The sequence below is a fragment of the Astatotilapia calliptera genome, chromosome 6 (genome assembly GCF_964374335.1).
Source record: "Astatotilapia calliptera chromosome 6, fAstCal68.1, whole genome shotgun sequence".
Taxonomy (NCBI): domain Eukaryota; kingdom Metazoa; phylum Chordata; class Actinopteri; order Cichliformes; family Cichlidae; genus Astatotilapia; species Astatotilapia calliptera.
The window spans coordinates 649718-668675 of NC_137427.1; the positions used below are offsets into that span (position 1 = coordinate 649718).

Genomic DNA, 18958 nt, shown 5'->3' on the forward strand with positions numbered 1-18958 from the left:
CTCTCACAGTTGAAGTGTACCTCTGGTGCAAATTACTGACCTCTGTCATCATTTTGAGTGGGGGAACTTGCACAATCGGTGGCTGACTAAATACTTTTTTGCCCCACTGTATATCATGTTTAACCTGAGTAGTGAAAGACAGCGGGGGTCTGAAAAGGATGAAGCCGGGTGTCCGCTGCTCTCGCCGGGTTGAGTGACCATTGAAACCCCCGGTCAACTATCGAGCGGATGGTCTAACAGACGTCTTCGAAAATGTCGGCGCACTTTTGCAAATATGTGATGTCTTGATAAATCGAGCAGATATTTGATGTTTGCACAGCTACTTTCTCGCCTGAAAATATGTTCAAAGTTTATTTTGTGACCCAGAAAGATTAATAAGAGTAGTATTAAAAACTTAGTAGCGGCCGCCATTGTTGGAAACTGGAATTGGCTGGGCCGCGCTATGAATCCTGGGATATGGTGGACCACGAAGGACACACCCGACCCATCCTTCTAATTCGGGGAAATGAAGGACGCATTTGTCGGCCACATTTGAAGGAGTTGACGAATTGGGACAGCCTTCGTCGCCTGGCTGTGACGTAATCGGCCTTCAAATGCGGCCTCTGAAGGATTCAGCTGACGTTTTGGGACACAGCTCCAGAGACAAAAGCTGACGTCCACCGTCTGTTACCATGGTAACTGACTCAGAGTTTCAGTTAACCCTAAAAGTGTTTATGTGGCGCGCTCACTTCATACCTGCCATGCGCTCACTTCTCCTGCGCTCACTTCTCCTGCCTCAGGGCAGATCCATGTTCAGGTGTGACAAACAGAGAGCACGAGAGCACGGATGAAATCAGTTTTATTGATCAGGAACATAAATAAGACGAAGGTGTCACTGTACACAAACCAAAGTCCAAATAAATAAGAGTCACAGCAATAAATTAAAGCAGGACGTGGACGACAGACTGCAGTTCGATGGCTATTTACACACGTTTTTACACAGTTTGTCGCTTGCTTCACGCCTCGCTTCACATTTTTCTTCTTCACATTTCAGGAATTTTATTTTTAAAAAAAGAAAAAACAAACAAACCAAACAGCACGAAGCAGCGGCTCGCTTCCAGAAACCTTCGAGTCCCATTTTTCCACACAAACAGTCCCAGGGCTCCCGCAGGCCGTGACCGCTGAAGCCCCCGAGCTCGCGTTTGGTTCTGCCGGGTCTGTGCGGCTCCGGTCGAACTTCAGCCTCTCTTTCTGAAAATGATTCTATGCCGGTGCCCTTACACAGACAGGAACAGGAAGCAGGTCATCACCTGCGAGCTGCCGAGCTGAACCTTGAGGATCAGGCTCGACTCCACCTTCAGGTTCATCTGCGTACAATCATGGGCGGAGCGGCGGGGAACATCAAACAGAACACGACACCCGGACACGAACGCTGCAGAGCTCCAGCATGCAGCCGCCCGCCAATGCCAGCGAGCCAGCGGCTGCAGCTTTCATAGTCCAGCTCCGTGTCCCCACACACACACACACACACACACACACACACACACACACACACACCAAACAAAATCTGATGTAAACATTGTTTTAGAGAAAAAAGGAACAAAACAAAACACACCTGAGACTAGCTCCTCCCCATTCTGTCGCTAAGCACGATGTCACCACCAGCCAAGTCAGTTGCAACTTGATGTTTTCTACATCCCTCCAACGGGAGGCAGATCGGCACCACGACCACATGGAGCGTGAGCTACGAGCCTGCTCACCTCTGACAGCCGAAGACACAATCAGGTGTAAATCAACTGGTTAACCAGACGACTGGTTAACCAGACCACTGGTTTCACCGCTGCGTCCCTGTGGCGTGGCCCTGCTAGCATCACATGCAAAACAGGGGAAAGTGCTAGCTTAACTAAACCATCACCTCTTCATTGTTGTGCGGTTTCAGACCATTTAGTCTTCATTTAACAGAATGCGAACCCCGGGCTAGCAGGCTAGCGCTGTGTTAGCCTGCATGCTAACAATTAACAGTGCATCATTCCTATGTGTCTGAGTTGTGTGCTTGAAGCTAACAATGACTCAGCAGTTCTGTCCTGGTTCTAAACCAGCCGTCGGTGTGAACGAGAAGCTAGGAGTAAGTTCAACTTTACACAGCTTCATCCCTACTAACGAGCTAATCAGGTGAGTTTTATTAACTGGAGCCAGAGCTAGGCTAACACTGCACTATCGGGACGACAAACTAAGTTATTAGCTTTAAAGACAAGAGCTAACAGGACAAAGGGTCAGTATCTTTTTTCATGGACTGAAACATCCTGATTATTAGTCGCTTGCTCTAGCTAGCCGAGGGTTAGCTTCAGTCAGATAAACCCAGCTAATTAGCTAAAAACAGTCATAATATGATCATTAGCATGAAATAAACAGTGATTATTTGTTTGAGGGACCAGCGGCACATCTAGGAAGCTGTGGCTCATTATTGGATGGAAGGAGCTCGTTGTACCGCGGCAGAGATGAAACCATCGATTCGCACCAGTCGGACTCTATCTAAAACTTTATTGATGCGCGTAGAGACCGAAACGGCATGATTATATATTTCTAAACTTTTGTACGAAAGTGAAAGAAAAAAAAATGCTGAACTGATTCTACAGTAGATGGATGGCATTTTCATCAACGCCTGGTGAACCCTTTGTGATGTAGTCTGTTTATAAGGAGCTAACACAGACAGACGGACAGCACACACCTTCAGTACCTCCAACTTCAGGTGTTCAGGTAATAACATCTCGACGAAAAGCGCTGCTCTTCTTCTTCATCTACCCGAAGTCGAACTACCTGCTGCTGAAAGTCATCACAAAGTTCATCCCACCTCTGAAAAGAGTTCAGATTGCTAAACCTACACAGACACAAACATCCCTGTTCCCTTTGTCAGGTGTTCATGATTTAAGGTAGTTCAGGTGAACTCAAACCAGAAAAGAAAGCGTTGTTGCATGGAGAGTTGTAGTCCGACGGCGAGGAGTGGTCCAACTGAAGCCAGCAGGCGAGAGGAAGCTTAACGTGTTCGCTCGCCAGTACAATCCGGCAATGAATGACATCGTCCAAAGGTGCGACAGTTTAATCCTAATCCTGCACTCCTAACAGCATGCAGGTACAAAAACTAAAAAAACAAAAGCCCCACACTCCAAGGTGATTCGCTGAATGTACTGGCATTCAGAGCCACAGAACGGAGGCGAGGACGGGCCAGCAGAGAAGAGGGATGACAATGCGTCTGCGTAAGCGAGGTTTCTAACACTATGAGAACTGGCGGCTGGCGAGTTGTTTAACGCTCTGATTCTGGAGTACGGTGATGACGCAACAGGCGCTCACTATGCGGAGAAAAAAAGACAGCGTCAGCATCAGCTTGGACCCCTGGAGGGGTCGGGTTCAGGTGACCCGTAGTGGGATCAGAAATCAAGACACGAGTGCGAACAAAGAATCCAGCCCAGGCACAAGTTTTTAAAACCCACCCACCCAACCCAAGAAAAAGAACTTTTGGCTTTGTGGTTATATACAGTGATTTCCTGTGGACACAGTCTGATGTCCATTAAGGATCCACAGGCGTGCAGGACTGGATGTTGGCGACCCGGCGCCGGCATCAAAGGTCAGGGTCAAGTCTTCAGGCCAAGAGGGGGTGGAGCTAACCGTGAATCTACTGTACAAGTGTTTATGGGTGTAGTGATTTTCCAGTCAGCTTTATCTGTAACTGTTGTGTGGGTATGACCCTCTACTAGCTCCGCCCCCTTCCTCTAGCACCACCCCCAGCTACTGGTGCACTTCGTTGGCGATCAGACTGTCCTCCCCCGACTGGAAATCCGCCTCATTGATGCTGTTCCCTCCATTCAGCATCTCCTCATCCTGCGATGACCCTCGGTCCTCCTCGCTGCTCCCTCCGCCAGGCTCGTCCGAGTTGGGGTCCTGGAGGACCTGGGCGATGTACATCTGCTGCTGTTGCTGGAAGGAACATAAAAACAGGTCAACCACCAGGAAGAGACATGACCACAAAGAGAACTGTGACGTGATCCGATTTCTATAAAAACGTGTTGTTTGCTATCTTCTTGATGCATGCTCAATCATCCAGGTGAGTAAATCTCCAAAAGTCAATTCTGATTGATTGTTGATTCTCAACAACCACTGATCAAAGACCATGGGTACCATTCACAGAGAGTTGGGGAATGGCAGCTTAGCCTTCTTAGACTGTGAGATTTCCATCAGTAATGGGGGACATCTAAAAGCTGACGTGTACCGTAAACCTACACATACGGATCAGCATTTAAGGTTTGACTCTCATCATCCACTGGAGCACAAACTGGGAGTCATCAGGACGCTACAACACAGAGCGAACACCATCCCCACTGACACAGCGGCCAGGGAGGCAGAAGAACATCAAGAAGGCCCTGAGTAAATGTGGTTATCCCAGCTGGACTTTTGTCAAAGCTGGGAAGGCTCCTAAAGAAAGCTCCAGCTGATCCAGGAGAGAAGGACAACCGCTGCATAAGCGAAAACCTGTAGTGATCCCGTACGTGTCAGGAGTATCGGAGCAGCTGAGACGCATTTTTTCTAAACATCAGGTCTCTGTGGCTTTTAAACCGCAAAACACGCTGCGCCAAAAACTGGTCCACCCCAAGGATCGGGTCCCCCGACACAAACAGAGTAACATAGTGTACGCTGTTAAGTGCAGGAGGAGTGCCAGGATTTATACGTCGGGGAAACCAAACAACCTCTGGCGAAGAGGACGGCACAACACAGAAGAGCCACCTCGTCAGGCCAGGACTCTGCAGACTATTCACACCTACAGGCCAGTGGACACTCTTTCAATGATGAGGATGTAACATCCTGGACAGGGAGGAACGCTGGTTTGAGGGCGGAGTCAAGGAGGGAAAGACCATCTCTGAATCAAGGAGGGGCCTAAGGGTACATCCGTCACCATCTTACATGCTGTGATTGCAGCCATTCCCCAACTCTCTGTGAATGGGACTCATGGCCATTGGTCAGTGGTTGTTGATCAATGGTCATGAGAATTTGCATAATTAAGATTAAGGAGCTGACCTCCCAGCCCATTGTTCCTTCAGTGGGCTGGTGCCAGTCATTATGCAAATGTCCTGTTTATAAGATTGGAAACCTGAGACTGAAGAAGTCACCTGGATGATGATGAAACGTTTCTCCCACTGAAAACGTCCAGATGAACAGAATCAACTTTTGGAGTGTTGTTTGCTAGTTGTGATTCATAAAACTTGTGTATCTCAACAAGTAGGGAACCATCGGTAACTTAGGTCCAAGGTTTTCTAGAGAACTAGAAAGAATGTTTTATTAGCTTATGGATAAAATCAAGAACTACAAATCTGTTCTCCCTTCAGTGCAGTGATTGAGAGACAAGTTAAATAAGGTAAGAGCAGATCTTTGAATTTGAGCTTGGTGCTTTTTGAACCTTTCAGTGTTTTATGAGCTGTACGGGAGGATCAGTCCAGGAAAGGCATTCTGATAAAATCTCACACCATCTCCTAGTTTGTCTCAGTTTTGGTTTGCTTTGGTGAGTCTGCCTGCCTTTCTGGGCCCACAGACTCAAACAGCTGTGAGTGTGTCTAAGGCGGACTAACCGAAGGCCTCAGCGGCCCCGATCTCCGGCGGTACTGAGACCCGTTTGATGAAAACCTGGGGGAGTGGTTTGTTGCAATCCCAATAAAGACAACATGCGTCACCTGAGATTTGGTGGTGGGTGAGGACGAGGGACGAGCTGGACGTCCGTTCTCGACAGCGTCCACGTCGTTCTCCTTTGTGTCGATCTGAAATGGAGATGCTCGGAATAAGACGCTGGCGTTCACACACTGCACACTAACCTTCATCGCACTGCTGTCGTACCTTGTAGTTGTGAGCGCTGAGGTACTTGAAGTGTCCGAAGCAGACGTGAGACAGACAGACCACAATGGTGACGATCAGCACCACGAGCGTGAACATGGAGGTCGGCGTGTCGAAGCCTGAGAGCACATTAGCAGTTAGCTATGGTCAGCAAATAACAACTTCCTGTCGCGAATACTAACACATCATTTTTTTAGTTCTGCTGGATTTAAAACAGCTCATCCTTTCACCGAGGGTGTGGTTAACTTCACTAAAGGAGTCACCTCAGAAAACTGCCTCACGTTACCCCGGATTTATCGCCTATTTGTATCCGACCAGGTGAGAGTGAGGTTGAACCATGACCCACAAATGTCCTCTGAAAACACCGGGCAATCAGATGTGAGGACAAGTATGGTTAACCACATTTACTCGGCGATGCTATCGAACGCCATCCACGGAGACGACATCTTGTCATCAGGGTGATAATAGCCAGTACCCACTGGCAGGACTGTCAGACCCCCCCAAAACGATAGAAACATTTAAAAAATCCTCCCCCCGCCAGAGTTTTACTTGGTCTTGGTCTCGACCTCGACAGACTTTGGTCTTGCTCCCGCTGTCTCCCTCTTGTTGTCTCAGATCGACATAGTGGTCGGAGATTTGGAGTCAACAGTATCCATGACACACAACGAGAGCGCTTTGCAGTGAATCAGAAGAGTCGACTCCCATTGAGCGAGAGCCGGCAACTCAATTAATTTCCCTCCATATTGTGGCCAATCACATGCGAGGATATAGGATAATATCATTATGTGAAAAACAGAGAGGGTGATGGACGTGACGGTCACGTGGAGCGTGCGTCTGTCCTCTCAGTGAGTGAGACAGTGGACGGTGGTGAGGAGGGCTGTGCATCGCAAAAACACATAAATGTGCCCGAGACCTGTACACGAAGCAGCATCTGGCTGCAGTTTAAAGACTTTTTTGTCTCGGTCTCGTCTTGACTTCGTCTTGGTCTCGATACCCACTGATCTTGGTATTGTCTTGTTATAGTCTACCCCCCCACCCCCCCAAAAAAAGCAACATGTCAGAAACTGCCTTTCACTGTCAGCACTTGTTATCAGTGACAAACGACCAGAACTGTTCAACCTTCTCATTGATCCACTAATAATGAAAACTACAATTAACTACATAAAAGAGAAATTCAGGGATTCAGAGGGTCGGGAGACTCGTAGTGTCCCAGACACTCAGGGATGCTACTGAGCTCTGCAGCTTCTTTCAGAAACATCCTGCAGTCATGAAGGGCGTCTCTGCAGAACAGCTACCTGCACCACTCGCATTACTTTATTGGACTCATCAAACGGTCTAAGCGGCCGTCCTAGGCGGCGCGGCAAGGAAGGTCTGACACAGCTGTGGTGGGCGGGGCTTACCTGTGCGTACAGTGGAGAAGAACAGCAGCCAGAAAAGGCAGAGGATGGGTGCTGCCACCACTTGGGTGACGGCTCCAGAGTGGATCTTCTTGTCCAGTTTGGAGGGCAGGTAAGCGTAGTACATGTTGTATCGGTCCACCAAGTGTTTCAGCAGCATGTACATCAGACCTGCGGGTGAACAGGTGAGCTGAATACCCCTGACGTCATGCTGGACCTGCTTTTATTCTGACTTGAGACTTTACGGGAACAGGAATTAGACTATTTTCAGCCACCGTCACACTTTACACTGACTTGTATGACTTCACCTGGATGCTAGTACTACTACTACTTCAACACCTGTACTGTTACTCTAAACATGTACTGACTAACAGTTACTGCAGTGCTGGACTGACCGAAGGGCACGATGATGGGGCAGGTGATGCTGTAGGCCATCACCACTGTGAAGACGTTCATCATCCAGGCATACGCTGCTCCGAACTGAAACTCGTAGGCCTGATGCTGTAGGGACGACAGACAGGGTTACAGTCAGAGCAGCGCCCCCTGTGGGCTGAAAGCTTTACCGCACCACCATAAACTTCTCAGTGAGTGTGTCCTCACCCTCTTGACGTTGCGGCGGTCGGCAGCAGAGCGAGCCAGGCACAGCCGGATCATGTACATGAGCAGGCCGGGGATCCTCAGCAGGTCCATGGCATTTCCGATGAATGCGGAGGCGATAACGTAGTTGACGAAGAAGGCGCCGTTATCTGGCAGAAAGACGCACCTGCAGAAACACAGTGGTTTTCAGTGAGCGGTAACAACCGTCAAACTGTAGGCTGGAAACAAAACATAACTCACTCAAATCGGACTTTAGCATCAGCCAGGAACTTCCTGTCAAAGAGCCAGCGGAAGAAAACGTCCAGACTGGAAAGCACAGACAGAAACGCTTTAGTAGAGGTCAAAGGTCAGTCAGGTTTCACACTCTTTAGAGCCACAAGATCTGTTACCTGCTGAGGCCGAGAGATGGCAACAACAGAACCATGAAGATCAGGAAGGTGTAACACTTATGCATGGTTGTCCTGTTTTCTCCAGACCTGCACACACCGACAGGTGAAACAGAAACTGTGAGATGGACGGAACCAGGAGCAAACCACGGGCAAACGGGGACAAAGCGTGGGCAAACGGGGACAAAGCGTTGGTAAACGGGGACAAAGCGTGGGTAAACGGGGACAAAGCGTGGGCAAACGGGGACAAAGCGTGGGCAAACGGGGACAAAGCGTGGGCAAACGGGGACAAAGCGTGGGCAAACGGGGACAAAGCGTGGGCAAACGGGGACAAAGCGTGGGTAAACGGGGACAAAAAAAAAAAAAAGAAAAGAAAAGAAAAATGGGATGAAGCGTGCCCAATAACGCAGGGGATAAAAAACAAAACATGGCAAACACTGAGGTCAGATACAAGCGTCACTCGACTTTAATCATCACTGGGACTCTACAGGAAATGACTTTAAATGGGACCTTCGACTTATTTATTTCTAGTTTCACGGTGTGTGCTACTCTCACAAATAACAAAGTGATGAAGAGCAGCAGTGGAAGCAGCTGTACCTGGTCCAGTGAGCCTCGAAGAAAGCAGAGTAGTAGACGATGGTTGGCAGCAGAGCAGAGAAAGCCCAGAGCAGCAGGGTGGGGAAGAACTGAGTGACGATGGGGTTCTGTTCAAGAAACCAAGAAAAACAATTCATCCGACCAAACATCCACCCAATCAACCCAAACCATTCACCAACAAGCATTGATCCAAGCACCCAACAGACAGAGAGCACAGAGTCAGAGCTGAAGGAATCGGCCTGAAGCCGGACTATACACCTGCTTCACGCTTCTTACATTCAGATACTCGACGGGCTTGGTGACGTTGAACTTGTCCATGGTGGAAATGATGATTGCGGGCGTGGTGAGGAAGAAGAGCAGAATGAAGAGGATGCAGTTGATGACAAAACAACGGATCCACCAGGAGATCCCGCCCAGTGAAAGGTGTTCCCTACAGGAAGGAACACAGAGTCAGCTGATCTCAAAGGGCGCATTTATTTGTCCAAAGTTTCAGGTGGGCGGAGCGTGCGGACATACCAGCGGACATTCTGTGGGTCGGGTGCGTACGAAACACTCCAGTTATGAACGTGAAGAACCTCGCTGAACTGAGAGGAACGTGGCTCCTGACGACATCGACACCCCTGAACCTGACAGGCGTTAAAGTCCTTCAAAATGCTGAGAAAAGAAGAGCCGTGAGCAGAGGTGAGGTCGAAGACATGACAAGGATTCGAATGTGAGGGGTGTGGCTAACGTGAGGTGGAGGCAGGTGGGACATTTCGTTAGAGAAAACTATAAAAACCATAAAATATTTAACGATCGCCAAATGAGAAGTTTCTGAGGAGAAAAATAGGGGGAGGAGTCTGAGACAGATAAAGAGGAAGTGAAGCGAGTGGCTTACATGGCAGTCATGGCCTCATTCTGGAAGGTGACAAAGGCCATGCCCAGAGGCTTGGTGTGGACCTTTTCCTTCTCCTTCCTGTACTCCTCCTTGAGTTTGGCCTCCCTCTTGGTGTAGTAGCTGACCGCCTCCTCCTGCAGACCACAGAAAAGCATCAACAAACTGCCACCTGACATGCTAACATTAGCACGTTAGCATTTGAATTATGTGGGTAAAGCTTGGCGATGTCGTGACGACTTGCAGGACAGGTGAAGTAACCCTGAAGTCCAGCGTGCTGCTCCTGGACTCATCATTCTGAGTACCAGCTCGCCATTTTCTGTATTGGCGGCATTTTAACAACGGAAACACCACAACATAACGCAGAGACACGCGACGCAGGACAAAATCATTGCGCAGTTGATGAACTGAAGGGAATGTGCAGAAACGTCGCTGTATAATGAGCCCAGCTAGCTAGTTAGCAGCTGCTGATGTGACCGCGCACGGTTCTGCCATGGGGGCGATGTCTTTGTTTTTACCTCCTCACAGCCAGCGATGGCGCAACAGCAGAGGTGTCCGCAGGGCTTGGGGTTGATCATGGTGGGAACGTGTTCTTTAGCCATCAGGTCGGTAAAAAACTTCTTGCTGCGCTCCGTCTTCTTCCTGCAAAACACGAATGAAGTCATCAAGTGACGACGTGGAGCACTTTCCTGCTCGTGTCATATGCTTACTCCTCGGCGCACTTTAGCAATAACGATATTTGGAATGAATGTAGCTTGTTTGCAGATCTGGAGGCCAGGATCACTGAATTGGAGACTGGGCTTCACACCCTCATAAAAACCCGTAGTTAGCCAGGCTCCTGTAGCCGGGGCAGCTGAAGGTAACGTAGGCCATGCTAGCTGACTAGACTTGAATTTCACATAAGGAGCAGTTTAGTTAATCAGAAGACAAACAGGTCTGGATAAACCTGCTAAAAGAAAAAAAAAGAAAAAAAGCTGTGTAGCGACAACAAGCAATGTGAATAAAAACAAACCTGGGTTAAAGTTGTCAGCAATGATTCAACTAAAGTCTGCAATTTGTTTTTCATTGGCTGTGGCTCTGCAGCACAGATCAAATCATCAGTCTTCATGTAAACACCTGTGATTGGTTGTGCAAAAGGTCAAAGGTCTGCTTGAATCAGTTTAGAGCAGCAAAAAATTTTCTTGGAAAACTTAAAAGAAAAAAGCTCCTATTTACAGTATTTTATTTTTCTGATCTCTGTCTCTCTTCCACAGCATGTCTTTATCCTGTCTTCCTTCTCTCACCCCAACCAATCACAGCAGATGGCCCCGCCCCTCCCTGAGCCTGGTTCTGCCGGAGGTTTCTTCCTGTTAAAAGGGAGTTTTTCCTTCCCACTGTTGCCAAAGTGCTGCTCATAGGGGGTCATATGATTGTTGGGTTTTTCTCTGTATCTATTATTGTAGGGTCTCCCTTACAATATAAAGCATGTTGGTGCTCTATAAATAAAATTGAATTGAAATGATTTGACTGCTGGAGATTTATCGGGTCCAACTGGTCGATGTGGAGTCAGAAACAAGGCTTCTGGAGCGGAGCTGAACATGACAGCAGTAATCTGTATTTAGATTACTGCAAGGTGGAAAAGACAGGATGCTTGTGAAGAGCTTGGAGATGTTCACACAGCTCAGGGGTCAAAACCAGCTGATCGATGCATTTCTACTTATAAACGTGATGCGTTCAGAGTCTCACATTTTCATGCATATGAATGATTACTGTGTGGGTGTGTGAGATTTTACTCCCAGCATGCACTGGGCCTCACCTTTCAGCGTTCAGAGCCATCAGTTTGGCCACGTTATAGCAGATCCGAGCCTCGAGCACCGTGCAGTTCTCGTACGCCTGCCTGCAGGACACAGAGGAGGCACACCACCATCAGAACAAGCGTTCGATTCCTGCACCCTCCCACAGCAACGCTGCAGGACTCACAGCTCATAATCATCCTTCTTTATCTGATGCTGGGCCTCGTGCAGTGTCTGAAACAAGCTGCTTTAGCCCTGCCCCCTTTCACTTTCATCTGACTGGCCATGTGCCCCAGATGACCATATTAGGGACATCCCTTCTGAATGAAACTGTGATAAGCTGAGTGTTCAGGGCAGACTCATGGGGGTTACACTCATCATCACAAACTCGGAGCAGGAGAACAGCTCCGTGCAGTCACTGACAGGAGAGCGTGGAACTTACTCAAAGTGCTGTTTGATCTGACTCTCCTCGGCATACTTGGAGATGCCGTTGATGAACAGAGTGCGTTTCACCTGCAAGACACAAAACTGGGATTACCGCACGGCTAAGCGCACAAATGCCGCGTCCTCAGAGTTCACGGACTTCCTACCAGGTCGTCCTCCTTGTAGTGCATCTTAGACGTGTGCCTCCTCATGCTGTAGACGGTCAGCAGCAGATACATGAAGGCAAACGTGGTGTGCAGCCAGAGCAGGTTCGTCCTGCAATGTAGCAAACCCCCAGATTACACCTCTCAACAGGAAGGTTCACAAGCTTTTACTCTGAAACATCTGCAGGAAACAACGCCGTGATTAACAAAGCAAAGAAGAAGATATGAAATCTCACCCAGACTTCAGGTTGGCTATCGTCGTGCGTCCGAAGCTGTAGGCGTTGTTTTCTGGAAGAAAGCAAAGGTCACATGAAGCCCGAGTGTGCACGAGTGCTTTTCCTAACATCAGCCATTGCATCACCAGATGTGTGCTGGTGGACTTCCAGTAGTCACGGTGTTTATAGTGGGAAAGCTTGAAGTGGAGCTTTATTGGCTTAAATGTCGTTGTGTTGCAAAGACAGAAATAAAACGCAGCGTCTGAGTCACTGAGCGACGTGTTTATTGATGGTTTCATATGCCCGACTCAGCGTGACTTCTTTAAAGCTTCGTCCATGGGTGTTTCTGAATCCTCGAAGGCCATTTCGCCGAGCGGACGCCCTCCATGTGCGTCTGACAGGAAGAGCTTTTATTGTTGACACCCCGCCCCTGGGTCAGCACAGGAAGTCATCATAGCCGCTTTCACCTCCTTACCTACCGCCTGTCACTATGACAAAACCACAGCACGTTTCTAACACGGCACTCGTACTACAGACCAGATGGGACCGAGTCTACCATTAGCCACAGTCTACAGGGCGCAGGGCGCCTACGCCTCTGACCCCACCCACTTTACCTTCTTTGGAGGGTGGTCCAGGTGTTCCTCGGCTGAGGAAAGCATCTTTACTGATAATTCGGACTAAAACATTCAGACAGAAGGCGAGAAGGCGGTGAGTGACACATCGAGACCCGAGACCCTCAGACCAAGTTGCTCTTACCCAGAAGGTCTCCAGAGAAGTTCACGGGCAGGACGATGCCGACCGAGAGGACGCCAACCACGACCAGAAGGCCGATGATGTGACGCTGGAAGGACAAGTAGTGAACGGCGTCTTCGCCACACTTCTCACGAATCTCCTCGTCTCTGCGGCAGAAACAGGAGGAGTCACGGTCTGTTCTTACACTGGGAAATCTGAGCGTCTGTGATGAGTTCACAGTCTGTGGTAACGATGGGACAGTGGAGCTTTCGGTCTGACCGTGAAAGCGAGAAGCCGTTTCCTCATACTCACTTTATTCTGAAGATGGCCGTCAGCCACGAGCAGAAACCCTGAAACACAAACAGGAAGAAGACGACAGCTTTACAGCAAGCGAAACGACAGTGAAAGCCCCGACTGTGCCTGGGATTCCTCATCCTCACAAGCCGCAGGTGTGCAGGCGAGGCCAGTGGGCGGGGCCTCAGCTAACCGTTAGCGGTCGCAGCTCAAAGTACCCAGAGCTGCCGAGCTGAACAATGGCCGATGGATTAGGAACACAGATCACAGACGTACTCTGTGTCCTGCTTTAACCCTGTCACGCATGAATTAAATTCTGACTGAGGTTGTCATAATTCATCCGTGACAAGGTTAAATAACAATAATTACAAAGAAACACGTCAAACATCTGTAGTAACATTAAATGACCAGCAGGTGGCAGGTATGGAGGAACACATCAGTGTCCAACGTAGTGGTTTATGTGCAGGTACACCATCAACACTGACACGGATACAACAACAGCCTTTGAATAGCTGTCCACTGTGGTGGCCGCTATGATGACGCCAGATGATGATGATGTGTGTGCGTTTTGTGAGTTCTGCCCAGTTTGGATGAACTTTGACCCTCTGTCAGCTAACGGCTAACTGTGGCGGAGCAGGAAGAGGAGGGAGTGATGAAGGTGTTCTTACGTTGTCTCTCTGGTCGAAGTCAACAGAGCTGGAAACCGAGGTGAGGCGTTCATAGCGGTCGGGCGTCTCCGAGTGCATCGCCGAGGCAACACTGTGGACACAAACAGGAATGTTAGTATGGGGCCCTCTGACCTTTGACCTCTGTGTGTGACAGCTGGTAAGACTCCAGAGTTCCTTTGAAAATGAGTTTCGAGACACTAAACACAGACGACGGTTCACCAAGCACAAACCTGGATCAGCACGCCCGCGGCGACCCCGCTCGCTCGATCGCAGTGACCCCGCGCGCTCGACTGAGCAGCGACCCCGCTGTGGTGGCGACCCCGCTCGCTCGATCGCGGCGACCCTTCACTGGGTTCAAATTGACGGATTTGGGAGAAACGGCTTAGAGCCAAACCGTCGGCTCAGCTGGAAACGCAAATAAAGATCTGAGTCACGTCTATCCAACAAAAGCTCTGTGGCGGTCGGTACAGCAGGAACTTCAAGCTTCAAACCGCTCAGGAACCGGACTTGATCCACCGGACCTGCTACCTCACGTCTTTAACAGTTTCTACGTGTTTCTGCCTCCACTGTCACAGTTTGCAGGTTAAGGACTAAACAGCAGAGTCGGGGGGAAAGTTCAGCGATCTGAAGTCTGTAAACGGCGTTACAAAAATCCAGCCGACAGAAGGAAACGCACAGAGGACGACGGCGCCATTTATACTAGGACAGGAAGTAAAACTGAATACAGAACAGGGACAACTAACAAAGTAAAACAGGAACTAAGCGACAATAACTCGGGAACGTCAGACACAAAAACCTGACACGGGGAAACACACAGGAGGAATGTGAGGGAACTAACGCACTCGAACACGACAACAACACGAAACTAAGAGCCAAACGGAGAACAGCTGACATCACAACACACAAGAACTTCAGAGAGTCGGGGTCCAGAACTGCAGGACCACCACGTTTACACAAAGGTGGGAATCACCATGGCAACCAGTGACCCCAATAATGATCGGCTGTTCTGTAGTGCTGACATCTTTAACGTCGACTACGTTTGCTCTTACGTCTTCAGTTATTATCGTTTTAGCTGCCGACTCTGAGCGTGGGCGTGGCTACGGCACGTTGGGCTACTGAGTCATCTAGCTAGCACGTCACAGGGGTCCACATACGCGGGTAGCCGTTACCTTTTCACCGGCTCATAGTTATCTCTGTCGCGCCTTCGGCTGAGTTTGACACAAACATGGAGAGAAGCGTGGAGTGGTGTTAGCATCACAGCAGGTAGCATAATTAGCCATTTCAATGCTGTAAAAACACAGTGTTCATGTGCTGCGGAGGGCGATTAGTGCCTCACTGACACAGTTCAATGTGCCCCGTGGGAGAAATCTGATCCATCTCTTCTTAATAATATGGCGCATGGCAATGAACCATTTTGCCTAAATAGGAAGCCCACTTTGAGCCAAACAAACACAAACACAACAGGAGGATTAAAGTGTTGCAGTTCAACCAAGTGCCAAGCAGTTCAAATGTTATGTTTTTATAATTAAACGCTTAAATGTAGCGAGCAGGCTGCTGCGGATAGATCTGTGCAGTCTGTTGGCACTAATAACCTTCCATACAGAAACCCAAACAAGCACAGACTGAAATGCAGAAAAGAGGTGTTAGTGCACCAACCAGAGAGCCCGTTAATCAAACCAGAGGAGGTTAGCAGACAAACCAAACAGGGAGGAAGCAACAACAACATACTATTCCCGCTCCTCCAGGTCGCTGAAACGCTTCTTCAGTCTTTGGGAGAGGAAACAGAAAATAACAAGGAGGTGATGCCAGTGAGAGGGAAACAACCCTGATCAGGTCACACAGCAGGAGCGCATCACGCCCACCACCGCGTTTACACATGGACGCTCAAAGATAGACGCAGCCGCCATGATGTCACTGCGAAGCCTCGGGCTGAAGCTTTCTGCTAACGCCGCCTAATCTTACTGCTAAAACACGCTGTTAACCAATGAGCATCGAGTCAACCAATCAAGGAAGAGTCCCGCTGAGTCGGAGGCTCAGTTTCTTCTATATAGTCAGACTTTTTCCCCAACCAGCGTCGCCACCTGCTGGATATTAGTGAGAACGCAGATTTAAGGAGGCTTCACCTGTCAGATCTTGGAGGCTACGTCCATCTTTAATACTGTCGGTGTTTGTTGGGGGTAGACATGTTACTTGAACCGTGTTTTTACTTGTTCATTGTTAAGTCAAATTGTTAAATGTGTCATTGTGTTTCTTAAATTTGTAAGTCTGAGTGCAAATCTATAGGATCAAGACATTCCTTTGTCTCCGACCACCTCTCCAGCCACTCAGGGGGAGGTTTTACTGCAGATGCATCCTATCTGACAGATCTGTTTCTTGTGTGGTCGGCTTCCTGCCCTTCTGTGGCTTCACTGTGTCGTGCACGGTGAACCAATACAGGAAGTGAACCATATATTGGGTGTGGGGGAGATTACCATTTTGTGACTAAGGATGTTGTTAGAAACAGTTGGAAGTCAGGCAGGCAGGCACGCACACACACACACGTTCTTGCACATGCATACAGATGTTTACACACACACACACACGTTCTTGCACATGCATACAGATGTTCACACACACACACACACGTTCTTGCACATGCATACAGATGTTCACACACACACACACACACACACACACACACACGTTCTTGCACATGCATACAGATATTTACACACACACACACACACACGTTCTTGCACATGCATACAGATGTTCACACACACACACACACGTTCTTGCACATGCATACAGATGTTTACAGACACACACACACGTTCTTGCACATGCATACAGATGTTTACAGACACACACACACGTTCTTGCACATGCATACAGATGTTTACAGACACACACACACGTTCTTGCACATGCATACAGATGTTTACAGACACACACACACACACACACACACACACACACACACACTCTTGCACATGCATACAGATGTTTACACACACACACACACACACACACACGTTCTTGCACATGCATACAGATGTTTACACACACACACACACACACGTTCTTGCACATGCATACAGATGTTTACACACACACACACACGTTCTTGCACATGCATACAGATGTTCACACACACACACACACGTTCTTGCACATGCATACAGATGTTCACACACACACACACACACACACACGTTCTTGCACATGCATACAGATATTTACACACACACACACACACACGTTCTTGCACATGCATACAGATGTTCACACACACACACACACGTTCTTGCACATGCATACAGATGTTTACAGACACACACACACGTTCTTGCACATGCATACAGATGTTTACAGACACACACACACGTTCTTGCACATGCATACAGATGTTTACAGACACACACACACGTTCTTGCACATGCATACAGATGTTTACAGACACACACACACACACACACACACACACACTCTTGCACATGCATACAGATGTTTACACACACACACACACACACACGTTCTTGCACATGCATACAGATGTTTACACACACACACACACACACGTTCTTGCACATGCATACAGATGTTTACACACACACACGTTCTTGCACATGCATACAGATGTTTACACACACACACGTTCTTGCACATGCATACAGATGTTTACACACACACACGTTCTTGCACATGCATACAGATGTTTACACACACACACGTTCTTGCACATGCATACAGATGTTTACACACACACACGTTCTTGCACATGCATACAGATGTTTACACACACACACACACACACACACACACGTTCTTGCACATGCATACAGATGTTTACACACACACACACACACGTTCTTGCACATGCATACAGATGTTTACACACACACACACTCTTGCACATGCATACAGATGTTTACACACACACACACTCTTGCACATGCATACAGATGTTTACACACACACACACACACGTTCTTGCACATGCATACAGATGTTTACACACACACACACACACGTTCTTGCACATGCATACAGATGTTTACACACACACACACTCTTGCACATGCATACAGATGTTTACACACACACACACACACACTCTTGCACATGCATACAGATGTTTACACACACACACACACACACTCTTGCACATGCATACAGATGTTTACACACACACACACACTCTTGCACATGCATACAGATGTTTACACACACACACACTCTTGCACATGCATACAGATGTTTACAGACACACACACACACACTCTTGCACATGCATACAGATGTTTACACACACACACACACACACTCTTGCACATGCATACAGATGTTTACACACACACACACACACACTCTTGCACATGCATACAGATGTTTACACACACACACACACACTCTTGCACATGCATACAGATGTTTACACACACACACACACACACTCTTGCACATGCATACAGATGTTTACACACACACACACACACACACACTCTTGCACATGCATACAGATGTTTACACACACACACACACACACACACACACACTCTTGCACATGCATACAGATGTTTACACACACACACACACACACACACACACACACACACACACACACACACACACTCTTGCACATGCATACAGATGTACACACACACACACACACACAGTGCCTTGTCTTAGAACCATCTGGGGGTTTACGGTGGGAGGTGCTTTTGCTGTGATGTGTATTGTGTAAACTGTTTTCCCAATAAAAGGCAGCAAGCGGAGGCCGGATTTGGGGTCAGTCTGGATTCAGAGTGCTTCCTGAGACACTGGCCGGGGCCTCCCTTGCAGCAAGTAAAAGATGTTCGTCTTGTTTTTGTCGTTAACGAGAATACGTTTCTAAACCAGCGGGTCCTGTGGAAGCGCAGACCCAACATTCATATTCAAATGTGGCTTTAAAGCAGCCAAACTGTGTGTGAGTGCCTCCTGTCTGCAGAGCTTCACTGATTCTCG

At 48.4% G+C, this 18958-nt stretch overlaps 1 protein-coding gene across 8 annotated transcripts in view; it reads right to left on the reverse strand.

Annotated features, from left to right (window-relative positions):
• Nucleotides 1-821: 821 nt before the first annotated feature.
• LOC113023498 (mechanosensitive cation channel TMEM63B-like) overlaps nt 822-18958 on the reverse strand; it is a 29579-nt gene continuing 11442 nt past the window's right edge. For 3 of the 8 annotated variants that reach the window (XM_026169549.2, XM_080302249.1, XM_026169545.2), the window contains exons 4-24: nt 15701-15739; nt 13973-14063; nt 13323-13360; nt 13035-13177; nt 12300-12351; nt 12067-12175; nt 11919-11989; nt 11500-11580; nt 10223-10346; nt 9708-9841; nt 9347-9484; nt 9107-9260; nt 8831-8937; nt 8237-8323; nt 8088-8153; nt 7851-8013; nt 7646-7751; nt 7254-7421; nt 5857-5972; nt 5697-5780; nt 822-3951 (exon numbers count right to left, since the gene is read on the reverse strand). In XM_026169549.2, the coding sequence (XP_026025334.1) occupies nt 3763-3951; nt 5697-5780; nt 5857-5972; nt 7254-7421; nt 7646-7751; nt 7851-8013; nt 8088-8153; nt 8237-8323; nt 8831-8937; nt 9107-9260; nt 9347-9484; nt 9708-9841; nt 10223-10346; nt 11500-11580; nt 11919-11989; nt 12067-12175; nt 12300-12351; nt 13035-13177; nt 13323-13360; nt 13973-14063; nt 15701-15739 (2260 nt within the window). In that variant the 3' untranslated portion in view covers nt 822-3762. Of the gene's footprint in view, nt 3952-5696; nt 5781-5856; nt 5973-7253; nt 7422-7645; nt 7752-7850; nt 8014-8087; nt 8154-8236; nt 8324-8830; nt 8938-9106; nt 9261-9346; nt 9485-9707; nt 9842-10222; nt 10347-11499; nt 11581-11918; nt 11990-12066; nt 12176-12299; nt 12352-13034; nt 13178-13322; nt 13361-13972; nt 14064-15141; nt 15181-15700; nt 15740-18958 lie in introns of all 8 variants that reach the window. The other 5 variants (XM_080302250.1, XM_026169548.2, XM_080302251.1 and 2 more) reach the window with 4 other exon arrangements.